The following is a 15,374-nucleotide window of genomic DNA, read 5'->3' as shown; positions in this document are numbered from 1 at the left end:
TAATCTATGGCCTATTATAGTGTATATTCTAGAAGTGGTAAAACATGGGATTTTTTTTGTGTGCATAGCCTATACATAGGCATATTACAATAGAAATTCCTGCCCACATAAACCGTGAATAGTATGAAATATATAACATCTACTAAAAATAGTTTCCTAGATCTCTTCTAGATCAATGACCAATAGATTTCTAATGTGTATATCAATTGGTATAGAGATCTGCAGCACTCAGTGTATTTAAATAATCTGTTGTTTTATTCAATAGGCAACAAAAACTTTCTTGCTCACATTGAAAAAAACAACAGATTATTTAAATGGAAGAGTGCTGGGGATCTCTATACTAATTGCTACTACAAGGGACCCTCAAGCCTGGATCCTTGTCTGCGTGCACCATCACCTTGAAACCTTTAGCTGTCTGATTATAATCTCCACATTGGTGGGTTTGGAGTGCTGCTTATCTTTTCTTTTACTAATGTGTATATCAAGGCATATGGTACATTATGATAATATACTAGACTTTTTCAGCAAATGCTACCTGCACCTTGTGTTCTACATGAAACTAGGCTCTGCAGTATGATGCCACAGGAACTACCTGTATGCTTTCCTATATACAGCACAGTATCTTAGGCTCAGCTGATCTTATTATATATTTCATTGTCAGATGTATTTTTAGATAAAGGTTTTTATTACATTTTGCAATTACGAACAAAAATGCAAACATAAAAAAAACAAAGGAGATTTGTTCATTAAGCCATTTAGGTTGACTATCAGGGAGCTCTCAGGGGATCTAAAGAGAACTACAGGGGTTCTCAAAGGAACATTGGAGGGAAAAAAAATTACTAGTCATAGGAATAACAGAAGAGAGGGGAGAAAGTGCTGTTGGTAATAACTGGACTTAGAAAATATTCTAGATCCATAACTAATTTAATGATATTTAACAGCAAAGTTCATTACTATGTATATGATGGACCATACAAAAATATGTATAATGATATTTGTAAGGACTGGCCTTATATCATAAAAAATAAGATACAATGTTAAAAAAAAGTAGGAGAATGACACTCATTCTCACCATTGTAGTACAGCTACTTATCTAGATATTTCCAAGACAATACAGACCACTTTAAAATAGCTTTCTACATCCACATATGGTACATCATTGTATGAGAATATCTAGTAATGTACCTATGGCTCTACAGTATGATGCCAAAGAGACTATCTGTATATATGCTTTTATACATGATGGGCTATTAGACTGAGTCAACTGATCTCAAATATTTCATTTTCTATTACATTTATTTTATTTATTTTGCAATTATAAAAAAAATGCTAGCATATAATACAGTAAGGGATAGTGATGAGAGAACAAAGGGATTTGCAATACATTATTGCTCCAATTTTTAGTATGCATTCTGTTTTACCTACTATAAATTTGAGCTTTAATATGGTTGGCGTCATAATTATTAAAATTGTGTGCTTACTGTATCTAACAAACAGCAGAAAAAAAACAATTCAATAATTTGGTAATATCTTAATTGGGTAATTTTAAATAACATTCATTACTACTACTAGATTTTCCTCACAATTACACTGTTTAAATAACATTTTATTTGACCTACCTACTAAATATATTATAGATTATATAGGACTATTGTATTCCTTCAACTTTTCGATGTTACATAAAAAAATCAGTAATTGCAGTTAGGACAATTGGCCAGAAGAGGGCAGAAGAGTCATCCAGTCAAGATTTTTAGCTATACCAGTTTATCTGCTCATGTCAGCTCTGTGCTCTCCTCCCCCTGGCTCAGTGATTCACCCTCCCATCTTTCTTCTCACACAAAGAAGAGCTGTAGCTCCGACGAGAGCCCTGTGGATGATTTCAATGCAGGAAAAACAGGAGTTTCCCTTCCATTGGATTTATATTTTTGCTCCTCACACTCCTGGATTAATGGGATGATGATTATTTTCTACACATTTTAGAAGAAGGATTTAAGATATGGACAATCAGAGCTGTGTAAAGGCTTGGAAATGGCAAGTAGCTTTCTCCCTCTTCCTTTGTAGCTGGGGCTGGGTCTCTGGGCAGCTGCGTTATTCTATTGCTGAGGAGTCTCATCCAGGGACTGTTGTGGGGAATGTGGCTCAGGATCTGGGGGTGAATCTGGCTGAGATTAGTAGAAGGAGGCTGAGTTTTGGATCTGATGGAAACAGCAGATTATTCTCTATAGAGCAGAAGAATGGAGCTCTGGTTGTACATGAGAGGATTGATAGGGAGAGCCTGTGTGGATCCAGCCTGAGCTGTTTGCTGCATCTAGAGGTTGTGGCTGAGAATCCTCTGGAGCTTCATAGTCTGGAAATAGAGGTTCTGGATATTAATGATAATTCACCATCATTTTTAAAGACTAATCAAGTCATAAATATAACTGAATTATTAGCAATTTCTGGTGTCAAATTTCAGTTAGAAACAGCAAAGGATTTAGATATAGGCAGGAACAGTATCAGTCAGTACCAATTAAACCCAAATCCATATTTTTCCTTGCTTTTAAAAAAACGGAAGGATGGGACCCTTATTACTGAGCTAGTGTTAGAAAGGAATCTGGATAGGGAGGAAAAAGCTGAACATAAGCTACTTCTGACAGCTCTTGATGGGGGAGACCCTCCTAAATCAGGGTCCACGCAGATAACTGTGATTGTTTTAGATTTTAATGATAATGCACCAGTGTTTGATCAGCCCAATTACAAGATCAATATCTTGGAAAATATTCAGTTGAACACAGTCATTATAAAGTTAAATGCTACAGATTTAGATGAAGGTGAAAATGGTAAAATCGTATATTCCTTTGATCATCATACCTTGGATTCGGCAAAGACAATTTTTGAAATAAATTCATATACTGGTGAAATAGTGAATAAAGCAAATGTGGATTTTGAAGCTACAGGTTTTTATGAATTGTATGTCAAAGCTACAGATAAAGGGTCACCTAAATTAGAGGGTCATTGTATAATCCAGGTTGAGGTAAAAGATGTAAATGACAATACACCAGAAATTATTTTCACCTCTAAGACTAATGAAGTTCCTGAGAATGCCCCCGTAGGAACTGTGATTGGATTCATCACAGTTAAAGATAAGGATTCTGGCAAAAATGGGCAAATTGAATTACAAGTGTCCCCAGGTTTACCCTTCACATGCCAGCCCATGTCACAGCGCTATGCTCTGGTCACCAATGGGCATCTAGACAGGGAGAAGCTCTCACAATACACTATAAAACTGACGGCATCTGATCTGGGTTCTCCATCTCTCAGCAGCCAGATTACAATCAGCCTTACTATAGCTGATATTAATGATAATCAGCCAGCATTTCTACACAATGTCTACAATGCCTTCATTGCAGAAAACAATGAGCCGGGTAGACTGGTTATGTACAGTATCTGCTATGGATCCGGATGAGGGAGCTAATGCAAACCTCATTTACTCCATCACTGAGAGCCATATCCATGGCTCTCCTGTCTCTTCATTTGTCTACATTAACTCCGACACCGGGAATATTTATGCACAAAGGTCTTTTGACTATGAACAATTCCAGGTTCTTCAGATCACAGCAAGAGTGGAAGATTCTGGATCTCCAAAATTATCCTCCAATGTTTCTGTCTTCATATTTATTCTGGATACAAATGACAACTCTCCTACCATCTTATACCCAGAGAATACAGGAGAGACCATTGCTCAAGAGTCCATTCCAATATCTGCTGCTGCTGGCTATTTAGTCAGTAAGGTGTCTGCAGTGGATATAGATTCTGGGCACAATGCCTGGCTTCTCTATAGTCTTGTTCAGTCTGCCAGCCCTGCTTTATTCCATATCTCTGAATACTCTGGAGAAGTCAGGACTCTCCGAGGTGTACTTGAGACAGATAACACAGAGCATCAAATTGTGATTTCTGTCAGAGACCATGGAGAACCTTCTATGACCACTACAGCTACTATTATTGTGAATATATTGGACACTGTTGCCCAGGAAAGTTCTAACTCTCAAGACTTTCTTACAAATGCCAAATATACTCCAGACATGACTCTATATCTTATTGTCTCTCTTGTGGCCATTAGTGCAGTTTTTCTGGTCACATTTACGATCTTACTTGTTAGGTGCCTTAGAAAGAATTATTATTCTGGGTGTGGATTCTGCTTTTCTGACAAATCACTTTCTACCACCTATATGGATCAGTATAAACCAACCCTTTACCTGAACACAGATGGAACATTAAAATACATGGAGGTGCGGATGGCTCCACCGGAAGCTCCAGGGTCATGCTATCCGGCTTGTTTTCCACCTCCAGCTGATATTCCAGGGTTTACACTGAGTAAAACGGAAAATGTTCCTCAATTAACTGAACCTGTTCCAGAACCTAATGCCTTATGTAATGGCACTACTCAGGTAAGGTATCAGTGACACATTTTCTGCTATTTTGTGCCTCTGTTTTTATTTTGGTTGGGGTTTATAATGTGTTTTATGGTGTACTAACACTGATTTTCAAAAGTTTAGAGATGCCATAATTGATTAGTGGTTTGACATTATAATAGTTACAAAGTCTTATAAAGTTAATTATAATGTATGGAGGAAAAAATCATAACCCAGTTAATTAAAACTTGCATTTAGAAAAGCTGTACTCTCGATGGAAACTATGAATTATAATATCATGATTAAAGAAGTCATCCACCTTTTATGAAAATAATCCCTATCCTGGAGATAGGCTATAACTTTCTAGTAATTAAACAACTATTTTAAGTTTAATGTTTATTACATCTCTATCTATACAGATTTTTTTCCTTTCGGGGAGAATATGGTTGCTCATAGAGAAATCATAGAGATGAAAACATGCCCAAGGCTTAGCAATACAGAAACATACATACTCATACCAACAAGAAGGCTTTGTGATATGCATGAGACTTAGGTTTCTTTCACATCTGCATTGTGCTGTCTGGTTTTGAGATTTGGCACACAGTCTTAAGACAGCAGCATAACCCTTCAGTTTTGTCCCCATCATTGTCAATAGGGAAAAAACAGAACAAACAGGAACAGAGTGCATTAGAATGCATTCCTTTCTGGTCGTTGTGTTTCCATGCTGGACACAAAACTGCTGCAAGCAGCGTTTTTGTGTGTAGCATGGGAAAATGAAGAAGCTAGATCCGGCAGAAAAAAACATGTAAGTCAATGGAGCTGGATCCATTTTTGTCAGACACGAAAATAGAAGTGATCTGGTACCTATTGACTTACAATGGTTTTAGGGCCAGATCCGCTTTCTTCATTTTCAAGATAATACAACCGGATTTATGAACGGATAAAGTTGGTTATATTATTATAACAGAAGTGTTTTGCTGTGGTTTTGACATCCCCTACCAGATCTCAAAATCGGATATCAAAAACCCAGATGTGAAAGTAGCCTTAAAGGAAATATGTCTTCAGAAAATAACCTATTGTTTAAATCATATTTTTACATTTAAACTATTTTTAAATATGTTTGATGAGGTTCTTTTTAATTTTTCATGTCAGTATCTATATCTGAACAAAAACCATAAAGTCCTACAGTTTTCCCACTGACCACAAAGCCTAATTATTGGCATCACTTCCTGGTCTGTGCAGATCACTTAACTGCAATTACAGTGCCTTGCAAAAGTATTCACCCCCCTTGACTTTTTTCGTATTTTGCTACATTACAGTCTTAAGTTCAATGTTTTGTTAATCTGAATTTTATGTGATGGATCAGAACATAATACTCTAAGTTGGTGAAGTGAAATGAGAAAAATATATAAATAAAACTATTGTTTAGAAATAGAAAACAGAAAACTAGCATGTGCATATGTATTCACCCCCTTTGTTAGGAAGCCCATACAAAGCTTTGGTGCAACCAATTACCTTCAGACGTCACATAATTAGTGAAATGATGTCCACCTGTGTGCAATCTAAGTGTCACATGATCTGTTATTACATATACACACCTTTTTTGAAAGGCCCCAGAGGCTGAAACACGTAAGCAAGAGGCATCACTAACCAAACACTTCTTTGAAGACCAAGGAACTCTCCAAACAAGTAATGGACAATGTTGCTGAGAAGTACAAGTCAGGGTTAGGTTATAAAAAAATATCCAAATCTTTGATGATCCCCAGGAGCACCATCAAATCTAGCATAACCAAATGGAAAGAACATGGCACAACAGCAAACCTGCCAAGAGACGGACGCCCAACAAAACACCCGGAGGAGGGCATTAATCAGAGAGGCAGCACAGAGACCTAAGGTAACCCTGGAGTAGCTGCAGAGTTTCACAGCAAATACTGTAGTATCTGTACATAGGATGACAATAAGCCATACGCTCCATAGAGTTGGGCTTTATGGCAAAGTGACCAGAAGAAAACCATTACTTTGAGCTAGAAACAAAAAGGCACGTTGTGAGTTTGTGAAAAAGCATGTGGGAGACTCCCAAAATGTATGGAGGAAGGTGCCCTGTTCTGATGAGAGCGTTTCATCCATCAAAGAAAATGCTATATCTGGCGAAAACCCAACACATCACATCACCCAAAGAACACCATCCCTACATTGAAACATTGAAACATGGTGGTGGCATCATCATGCTGTAGGGATGTTTTTCAGCAGCCGGGACTGGGAAACTGGTCAGAGTTGAGGGAAAGATGGATGGTGCTAAATACAGAGATATTCTTAAGCAAAACCTGTACCATTCTGTGTGTGATTTGAGGCTATGACAGAGGTTTACCTTCCAGCAGGACAATGAACCCAAACACACTGCTAAAGCAACATTTGAGTGGTTTAAGGGGAAACATGTAAATGTGTTGAAATGACTTAGTCAAAGCCCAGATCTCAATCCAATAGAAAATCTGTGTTCAGACTTAAAGATTGCTGTTCACAAGCGCAAGCCATCCAACTTGAAGGAGCTGGAGCAGTTTTGCAAGGAGGAATGGGCAAAAATCCCAGTGGCAAGATGTGGCAAGCTCATAGATACTTATCCAAAGCGACTTGGAGCTGTGATTGCTGCAAAATGTGGCTCTACAAAGTATTGACTTTAGGGGTGAATAGTTATGCACATTGACTTTTTCTGTTATTTTGTCCTATTTGTTGTTTTCTTCACAATAAAAAAAAAGAAAAAACATCTTTAAAGTTGTGGGCAAATCCTCAAACAATCCATGTTAATTCCAGGTTGTGAGGCAACAATATAAGAAAAAAGTCAAGGGGGGGGGGGGGGTTAATACTTTTGCAAGGCACTGTACCTGTCTATCTATACACAGAGGTGATATCATTACAGGCAGGATTAGAATGATAAGACAGGGTCCACCAGACACAATAGGTGATCGCCAAAGCTTACTGTATCTATTCTTTCCTTCTACAGTAACCTCTGCACAGATCACACAGATAACTCTCCCATAGAAGTCAATGAGGTTCCCAGTCTATTGTATCTATGGTCCATGTGGCTGCCATAAAGCAATATTCTTAATGTTTTCTATATGCTCAGCTTAGGCAAGATGGTTGCCCCCATAATCATGTTAAAGAAATAGAATAAAAAAAAATCTGCAATCATAAATTAAAAAGATTAGAAATAAAGGGATATATGTTACTATCTGGTTATAACTGGCCGGAAAAAAAAATTGGTGTCACATTAATTCAACTATAATATTGCAGTTTTGTTAATATGCTACATATTGATTTGAGAATATATGCTATTTTCATGTATGAGTGAGAAATTCATGTGTTTTTATTGCTTTGCAGTCACATCATATTAAAATGATATAATCATTCATGGGTGAACGTTTAGTGGCTTGACTTAGTTTGAGTAATATATGCATGTGGTCTATTTTAGGCAAAGATAAATGTTCCAGAAAAAGTCAGATTGTATGTACAACATAGAAGGATGGAGAAGACTAATCCCTATATTTGTAGCATGACACACACACGAATAATGGTTTATGTTGAGAACAGATAATGAATAGGGTTGAGCGAACTGAACTGAACTTTGCGAGTTCAGGGTACCCGGACCCGAACCTGGACTATTTCACTGAAGTTCGGGTTCGGTGTTCAGGTGATTTTATTATTTTATTATTTTTTAAGACAGAATGCTAAATAAAATGGCCATGGAGGTGTTAAAAATAATTTTAAAAACTCACCTCATCCACTTGATTCCACAGCCTTGATTGCGCAGGTCTTCTTTCTTCAGGACCTGCGAAAGGACCTGTGATCTTCTATCTTCATTCAGCAGGACCTGCGGTGACGTCACCGAGCTCGCCACGTGGTGAGCATGGTGACGTCATCACAGGACCTTTCGTAGGTCCTGAAGAAGGAAAACCTGCGCCATCAAGGCTGCGTGATCAAGTGGATGAGGTGAGTTTTATTTTTATTTTTAACTCCTCCATGGCCATTTTATTTAGCATTCTAAGTCTTAAGAATGCTATTATTTTCCATTATATATATGAAAATAATAAAGTGAAGTTCGGGTCCCCATTGACTTTAATGGGGTCCGGTCAGGGGTCAAGTTCGGGTCCTGAACCCGAACTTTGACCTGAAGTTCGGCCAAACTCGGCGAACCCGAAATTCCACAGGGTCGCTCATCCCTAATAATTTATAGGTAAAGTAGTAGTTTCTATATTAAGGTTGGTATTTCAGATACATTGTTCTAATTTCTTATTTAGTATTCAAATACAAACAGATTAAGCATTTATAAGCTGGAAAGGTATGGAATTTAAGCCACATACATGGGGACAGCTCATTTTCAATGAAAAGAGGCTACCAGTGCAGGTTTGGGTACTCTACTCCCCAGTGACCAGCTGTTTTGCCCAGGGTAAAACTGCTTTTGGTCAAACATTTCCTCTGCAATGATCTTCATGGATAGCCATCTATGTAGCTCATAGAGAGATCAGGCCTTTTAAATGATTCTGCTTTCTAACTCATAGATGGGGTGCTTAAAGAGGGACTCCCCTTTATAATGTCAGTATTTTCTAATAGAACATATGGACAAAGGTCATAGGACAACCTCTTTAACAAAGAGATGTTTGTTATCCAAAAAATGATAGATTTTTTCCTGTATAAAATGGAACAAGCTTGTGATTTCTCTGAGTCACCACTGATATATTTTAATTGGTATCAGCCAAGAAAACTAATTGGTTATTCATTTAGACTGACCACCTAGCACATAGTGGAGGATCTAAAGGAAACTCTAGTGGTACTTAAAGTAACATGGAGGAGGCAAAATTAGATCTATAGCTAATTCAATAATACTCAAACCAAGAGTTCTGGGAGGGTTACTAGAGTGGGTTATTTATATTGCTAAAGATTCATGTATATTTTTAATTACAAGATATATAGTGCTCCATACATCAATGTTGTATATGCTGCTGATGGTATGTACTGAACATACAAAATGTCTATTTTTTATTAAAAACCGTTAGAACATAAACAACCATTCTCAACATTAGAAAGTATTTAACCTGTTTTCTATTATATTGTTTACAGTAATCAAACCAATGTAAAGCATTTATGATTTTCTATAATACTTAGCGACCTACATATGGACATATTAGATGGTGTGAGGCAACCTGTTTGCAGCAAATCTATAATACAATTCCCTGTCATCAGGATGGCTAAATAGTTCAGATATACAAAGTCTATAGTATGTAGGTACCAGCCCCATGTATCAGATATGCAACAATAGAAACTGTTGTTAACAGCTAAGATAATTGCTTTCCATATAAACCAAGAATATTGATAGTCTAAAATACATGCTCTCTACTAAAAATAGCAACTGTTCTAGACATAGCTACACATTTTATCAATAGATTTCTAGTCGATATACAAAAGTCATATCTCAATACACTACACTACTATATGTCAACATAAATACCAGTACCTGCTAATACTTATAATATGATATGAATATGTGTATGCCTTGATTGTCAAGATATGCTACAAAGTACCATATGACAATACCGAGAACTCCTATAGTTCTTCAGATTGATGCCACAGGGACTGTGTTTGTCCCATAAACTAGTTGATATATTATGCTGAGTCAAAAGATTTTCCTTATATTGCATATTAGATTTCATTTTTTTTATGTGTTTATTACATTTTGCAATTAAATAGTAAACATTATTAGCATAATTTATTTACCTATAACTTCAATATAGTCATAGTATTATTGCAATATTGTATTATAATATTAATGTGTTCCCATTTTTATCATGAAACAAAAACAATCTTTCAATTCAATTTTTTTTAAAAGCTATTACTAAAGGTGTATTAAGTTTTTCAATACTACATAAAAAAACAGAAAATTGAAATTAGCTTTATTGGCCAGGAGAGGGCAGAAGAGTCATCTAGTCAAAATTTTCAGCTATACGAGTTAATCTGTTCATGTCAGCCCTGCGCTCTCCTCCCCCTGGCTCAGTGATTCACCCTCCCATCTTTCTTCTCACACAAAGAAGAGCTGTAGCTTCGATCAGAGCCCTGTGGATGATTTCAATGCAGGAAAAACAGGAGTTTCCCTTCCATTGGATTTATATTTTTGATCCTCACACTCTTGGATTGATGGGATGATGATTATTTTCTGCATATTTTAGAAGAAGGATTTAAGATATGGACAATCAGAGCTTTGTAAAGGCTTGGAAATGGCAAGTAGCTTTCTCCCTCTTCCTTTGTAGCTGGGGCTGGGTCTCTGGGCAGCTGCGTTATTCTATTGCTGAGGAGTCTCATCCAGGGACTGTTGTGGGGAATGTGGCTCAGGATCTGGGGGTGAATCTGGCTGATATTAGTAGAAGGAGGCTGAGTTTGGGATCAGATGGAAGCAGCAGATTATTCTCTATAGAGCAGAAGAATGGAGCTCTGGTTGTACATGAGAGGATTGATAGGGAGAGCCTGTGTGGATCCAGCCTGAGCTGTTTGCTGCATCTAGAGGTTGTGGCTGAGAATCCTCTGGAACTGCACAGTCTGGAAATAGAGGTTCTGGATATTAATGATAATTCACCAATATTTCCAAGACTTAAAAAAATTATAAATATTACTGAAACTATTCCTAATGTAAAATTTCAGTTGGAAACAGCAAAAGATTTAGATGTGGGTGAAAATGGTATTAATGAATACAAATTAAACCCAAATCCATATTTTTCCCTGCTTACGAAACATCGTATGGATGGAACCCTGATTGCTGAGCTGGTGTTAGAAAAGAGCCTGGATAGGGAGGAAAAAGCTGAACATAAGCTAATTCTTACAGCTTTGGATGGGGGAGACCCTCCTAAATCAGGAACTACACAGATAAATGTGATTGTTTCAGATATTAATGATAATGCCCCAGTGTTTCAAGAGTCCATTTACAAGATCAGTGTTTTAGAAAATATTCCATTGAACACAGTTGTGATGAAGTTAAATGCTACAGATTTAGACGAAGGAGGAAATTGTGAAATCGTATATTCCTTTGATCAGCATACTTTGGATTCTGCAAGGGAAATATTTGAAATTAATGCAAACACTGGTGAAATAATTAATAAAGCTACAATAGATTTTGAAGCTTCAGGTTTTTATGAATTGTATGTCAAAGCTACAGATAAAGGGTCACCTAAATTAGAGGGTTATTGTGTAATCCAGGTTGAGATAAAGGATGTAAATGATAACACTCCAGAAATTATTTTCACCCATAAAACCAATGAGGTTCCTGAGAATGCCCCATTAGGAACTGTGGTCGGATTCATCACAGTTAAAGATAAGGATTCTGGTAAAAATGGTGAAATTAGACTGGATGTGTCGCCAAATATACCCTTTAAAATTCAGCTCATATCACAGCGTTACGCTCTTGTCACTAGTGGACATCTGGACAGGGAGAAGCTCTCACAATACACTATCAAACTGACGGCATCTGATCTGGGTTCTCCATCTCTCAGCAGCCAGATTACAATCAGCCTTAATATCTCTGATGTTAATGATAATCCTCCAGCATTTCTGCACAATGTCTACAATGCCTTCATAGCAGAAAACAATGAGGCCGGCAGACTGTTATGTACAGTATCTGCTGTAGATCTGGATGAGGGAGCTAATGCAAAACTCATTTACTCCATCACTGAGAGCCATATCCATGGTTCTCCTGTCTCTTCATTTGCCTACATTAACTCTGACACCGGAAATATTTATGCACAAAGGTCTTTTGACTATGAACAATTCCAGGTTCTGCAGATCACAGCAAGAGTGGAAGATTCTGGATCTCCAAAATTATCCTCTAATGTTTCTGTCTTCATATTCATTCTGGATACAAATGACAACTCTCCTACCATTTTATACCCAGAGAGTACAGGAGAGACCATTGCTCAAGAGACCATTCCAAGATCTTCTGCTCCTGGATATTTAGTTAGTAAGGTGTCTGCAGTGGATATAGATTCTGGGCACAATGCCTGGCTCCTCTATAGTCTTGGTCAGTCTGCCAGTCCTGCCTTATTTCATATCTCTGAATACACAGGTGAAGTCAGGACTCTCAGAGGTGTACATGAAACAGATAATACGGAGCATCGACTTGTGATTACAGTTAGAGACCATGGAGAACCTTCAATGACCACTACAACTACTATCATTGTAAATATATTGGACACTATAGCTAAGGAAAGTCCTAAATCTCAAGACTTTCTTACAAATGCCAAATCTACTCCAGACCTCACTCTGTATCTTATTGTCTCCCTTGTGGCCATTAGTGCAGTTTTTCTGGTCACATTTACTATATTACTTGTCAGGTGCCTTAGAAAGAATTATTATTCTGGGTGTGGATTCTGCTTTACTGACAAATCAATTTCTACAACCTATATGGATCAGTACAAACCAACCCTTTACCTGAACACAGATCGAACATTAAAGTATATGGAGGTGCGGATGGCTCCACCAGAAGCTTCAGGGTCTTGCTATCCAGCTTGTTTCCCTCCTGTAGCTGATGTTCAAGGTTTTACATTAAGTAAAACCCAAAATGTCCCTCAACTAACTGAATCATTTATGGAGCCTAAATCTTCAGCAGACTCAGATTGGTGTAATAATTATAATCAGGTGAGGATTATATTTTTTATATATTATACCACTTCTATTATTCTGTAGTTAAAGTATATCATATTTTATTTTGGTCATTTCTTGAACTTTTGGAGACAAATGTATTGTCCCTATAGGGATTAGCTATAGCAGTAATGATTGATATAATTTTAAATATATATCACTTCTCTAGTGTTCTGGTATTTACAATTTATCTAAAGTTAACAGATACATTCCATAGTGTAGACTAAGCATCTGTTATATATAGCGAGATCCTAGCCAGTAATTGTCAACCTGACAAATTGTAGAGGTCTCTGTCATGATTCTAGTCCTAGGGCCAGGTAAAGAAGTTAGTCCAAATAATAACGCATGTGTTTTTCAAAAGCTAAATGGTATGTGAACAGTGTTTTATGTAATGGTGCTTTAAATAAGTGCATATTTTTGAAGTTGGTGCATATCTGGACTTTTTGAAACAGACATTCTGAGTTTTATTCTTGTATATAGGAAATACATATGAGGACATTGACCACGGTCATATAAAAAGCCCATACATAATTCTAATTTGTATTTGAGCAGAGTGTTTAAGCCTGATCATTATCCTGGGAAGGCAGTTTATGTAATTGAACTCCCCTACTGTCTGCACACTAGGCACATAAGGGCTGCTTATTATCTGTATGCCACATGTTGGACATTAAAGTAAGGCCTCATGCACACGACCGTGCCGTTTTTTGCAGTCCGCAAACCGCGGATCTGCAAAAAATGGAAGGATTCTGTGTTGCCTTCTGCAATTTGCGGAATGGAACGTGTGCTGGCAATATAAATGCCTATTCTTGTCCGCAAAGCGGGGACAAGAATAGGACATGTTATATTTTTTTTGGCGGGGCCGCGGAACGGAGCCACGGATGCGGACAGCACACGGAGTGCTGTCCGTATCTTTTGCGGCCCCATTGAAATGAATGGGTCCGCATCCGAGCCGCCAAAACGGCTCGAATGCAGACCCAAACAACGGTCGTGTGCATGAGGCCTTAATAATAGGAAGACAGGTATCTACCCCTGTACAGCAATAATCTGGTGTCAAAAAGTTGCAAAGTTTGACAAATGCAATGTTTAAGTAAAATTGGTAGTTTTGCACCCTGTTTGCCAGTTATTTTAAAAAGTGGGCAAAGTGGGGCAGGGAGTAGGCGGTGTAAAGGCTGGTGTATACTAATGTACACAAGGAAAGTGGCATAAATTATACTTGAAGTCTACATCAGCTGGTATATGCTTCTTCAAAAAATGTGCCATGCTCTATTACACACCTCATGAGATACAAATATGGAGGGGGGGGGGGGGATTTGTTATAAAGGGAATATTTGAAATCAGTTTTGGTTCACTCTGTGTTTGTGTACTTTATGCTACATTTATCAAATGTCGTATGTTTGATACATTTGTCTCATTATTAAACCTAACACTTTACAAAAGTTTTTCACTCCGCTTTCCTGCTAAAGTGAGATTGCAAATTAGCTTTGCGACTTTTTTTTTTTATAGGCTCATTGATAAATATGGTGTGAAAATCATTTACATGGCTAACTATATCCACCTTTCCAGACATTTCAAAACTGGAGTGAGTGGTGTAACAATGCAAAATGTCACGAAATTAAGTCCAATTATGTGAATTTTTTAAAACAGAATTCTGTATTGAAGTAGTTATACATCAGGGCAATGAAGCGGCTACCATAAATAACAATAGAGGGCACATCAACATATGTGAAAATGCAAACAGAAAACAGGAAGATACAGACACATAACAGATGGCACCTTTGAGATTTAAACACAATCCATCTTTATTGCAAATACCGTACTTTCCGGCGTATAAGACGACTTTCTAAGACTAGAAATTCTTTACAAAATTCGGGGGTCGTCTTATACACCAGGTATACTCAGATCCGATGGTATATATAGAATATACCATCGGATCTAAGTTTTCACAATCTCAGTATACATTTATTAACTGTAATCCGTAACTTTAACTTTAAATCAACGCTCATCTCTTTACTAGGGTACCCTACTCTCAGCTCCGGTAACAGGCAGTGCGGGCGGCGCTCACTTACTGACGTCACGTGCCTGCTCCTCCCACTAGGCGGCGCAGGCGCGTAACATCAGTGAGTGAGCGCCGCCTGCACTGCCTGCACTGCCTGTTACCAGAGCTGAGAGTAAGGTACTCTAGTAAAGAGATAAGCGCTGATTTAAAGTTAAAGTTACGGATTACAGTTAACAAATGTATACTCCTCTGAGCTTCAGGGAGGGGGATCTGTCGATGGCACTGTTATAGGAGGGGGATCTGTGGATGGCACT

General features: G+C 37.7%; 5 protein-coding genes and 1 pseudogene across 21 annotated transcripts in view; all 6 read left to right on the top strand.

Moving 5' to 3' along the window:
* LOC122928287 (protocadherin gamma-C5-like) overlaps positions 1 to 15,374 on the top strand; it is a 369,082-nt gene that overhangs the window by 243,055 nt on the left and 110,653 nt on the right. For 2 of the 17 annotated variants that reach the window (XM_044280985.1, XM_044280980.1), the window contains exon 1: positions 10,450 to 13,061. The exons of the other annotated variants lie outside the window; for them this stretch is intronic. In XM_044280985.1, coding sequence (XP_044136920.1) covers positions 10,623 to 13,061 — 2,439 coding nt within the window. In that variant the 5' untranslated portion in view covers positions 10,450 to 10,622. Of the gene's footprint in view, positions 1 to 10,449; positions 13,062 to 15,374 lie in introns of those variants that run through there. 17 annotated transcript variants of the gene reach the window in all.
* LOC122928292 (protocadherin gamma-C5-like) overlaps positions 1 to 15,374 on the top strand; it is a 127,224-nt gene that overhangs the window by 12,187 nt on the left and 99,663 nt on the right.
* Positions 1 to 15,374, top strand: part of LOC122928290 (protocadherin gamma-C5-like) — a 203,558-nt gene that overhangs the window by 88,524 nt on the left and 99,660 nt on the right.
* LOC122926009 overlaps positions 1 to 15,374 on the top strand; it is a 401,881-nt pseudogene that overhangs the window by 286,848 nt on the left and 99,659 nt on the right.
* Positions 1 to 15,374, top strand: part of LOC122928291 (protocadherin gamma-C5-like) — a 237,847-nt gene that overhangs the window by 122,829 nt on the left and 99,644 nt on the right.
* LOC122928296 (protocadherin gamma-C5-like) lies at positions 1,855 to 3,504 on the top strand. The gene has a single exon (XM_044281000.1). The coding sequence runs from the start codon at positions 1,997 to 1,999 to the stop codon at positions 3,443 to 3,445; it is 1,449 nt and encodes a 482-aa protein (XP_044136935.1). The 5' UTR covers positions 1,855 to 1,996; the 3' UTR covers positions 3,446 to 3,504.

This window comes from Bufo gargarizans, chromosome 2 (genome assembly GCF_014858855.1).
Source record: "Bufo gargarizans isolate SCDJY-AF-19 chromosome 2, ASM1485885v1, whole genome shotgun sequence".
Classification (NCBI taxonomy): domain Eukaryota; kingdom Metazoa; phylum Chordata; class Amphibia; order Anura; family Bufonidae; genus Bufo; species Bufo gargarizans.
Note: the sequence above shows the minus strand (reverse complement) of the source record. Positions and strands in the feature narration are given on the sequence as shown.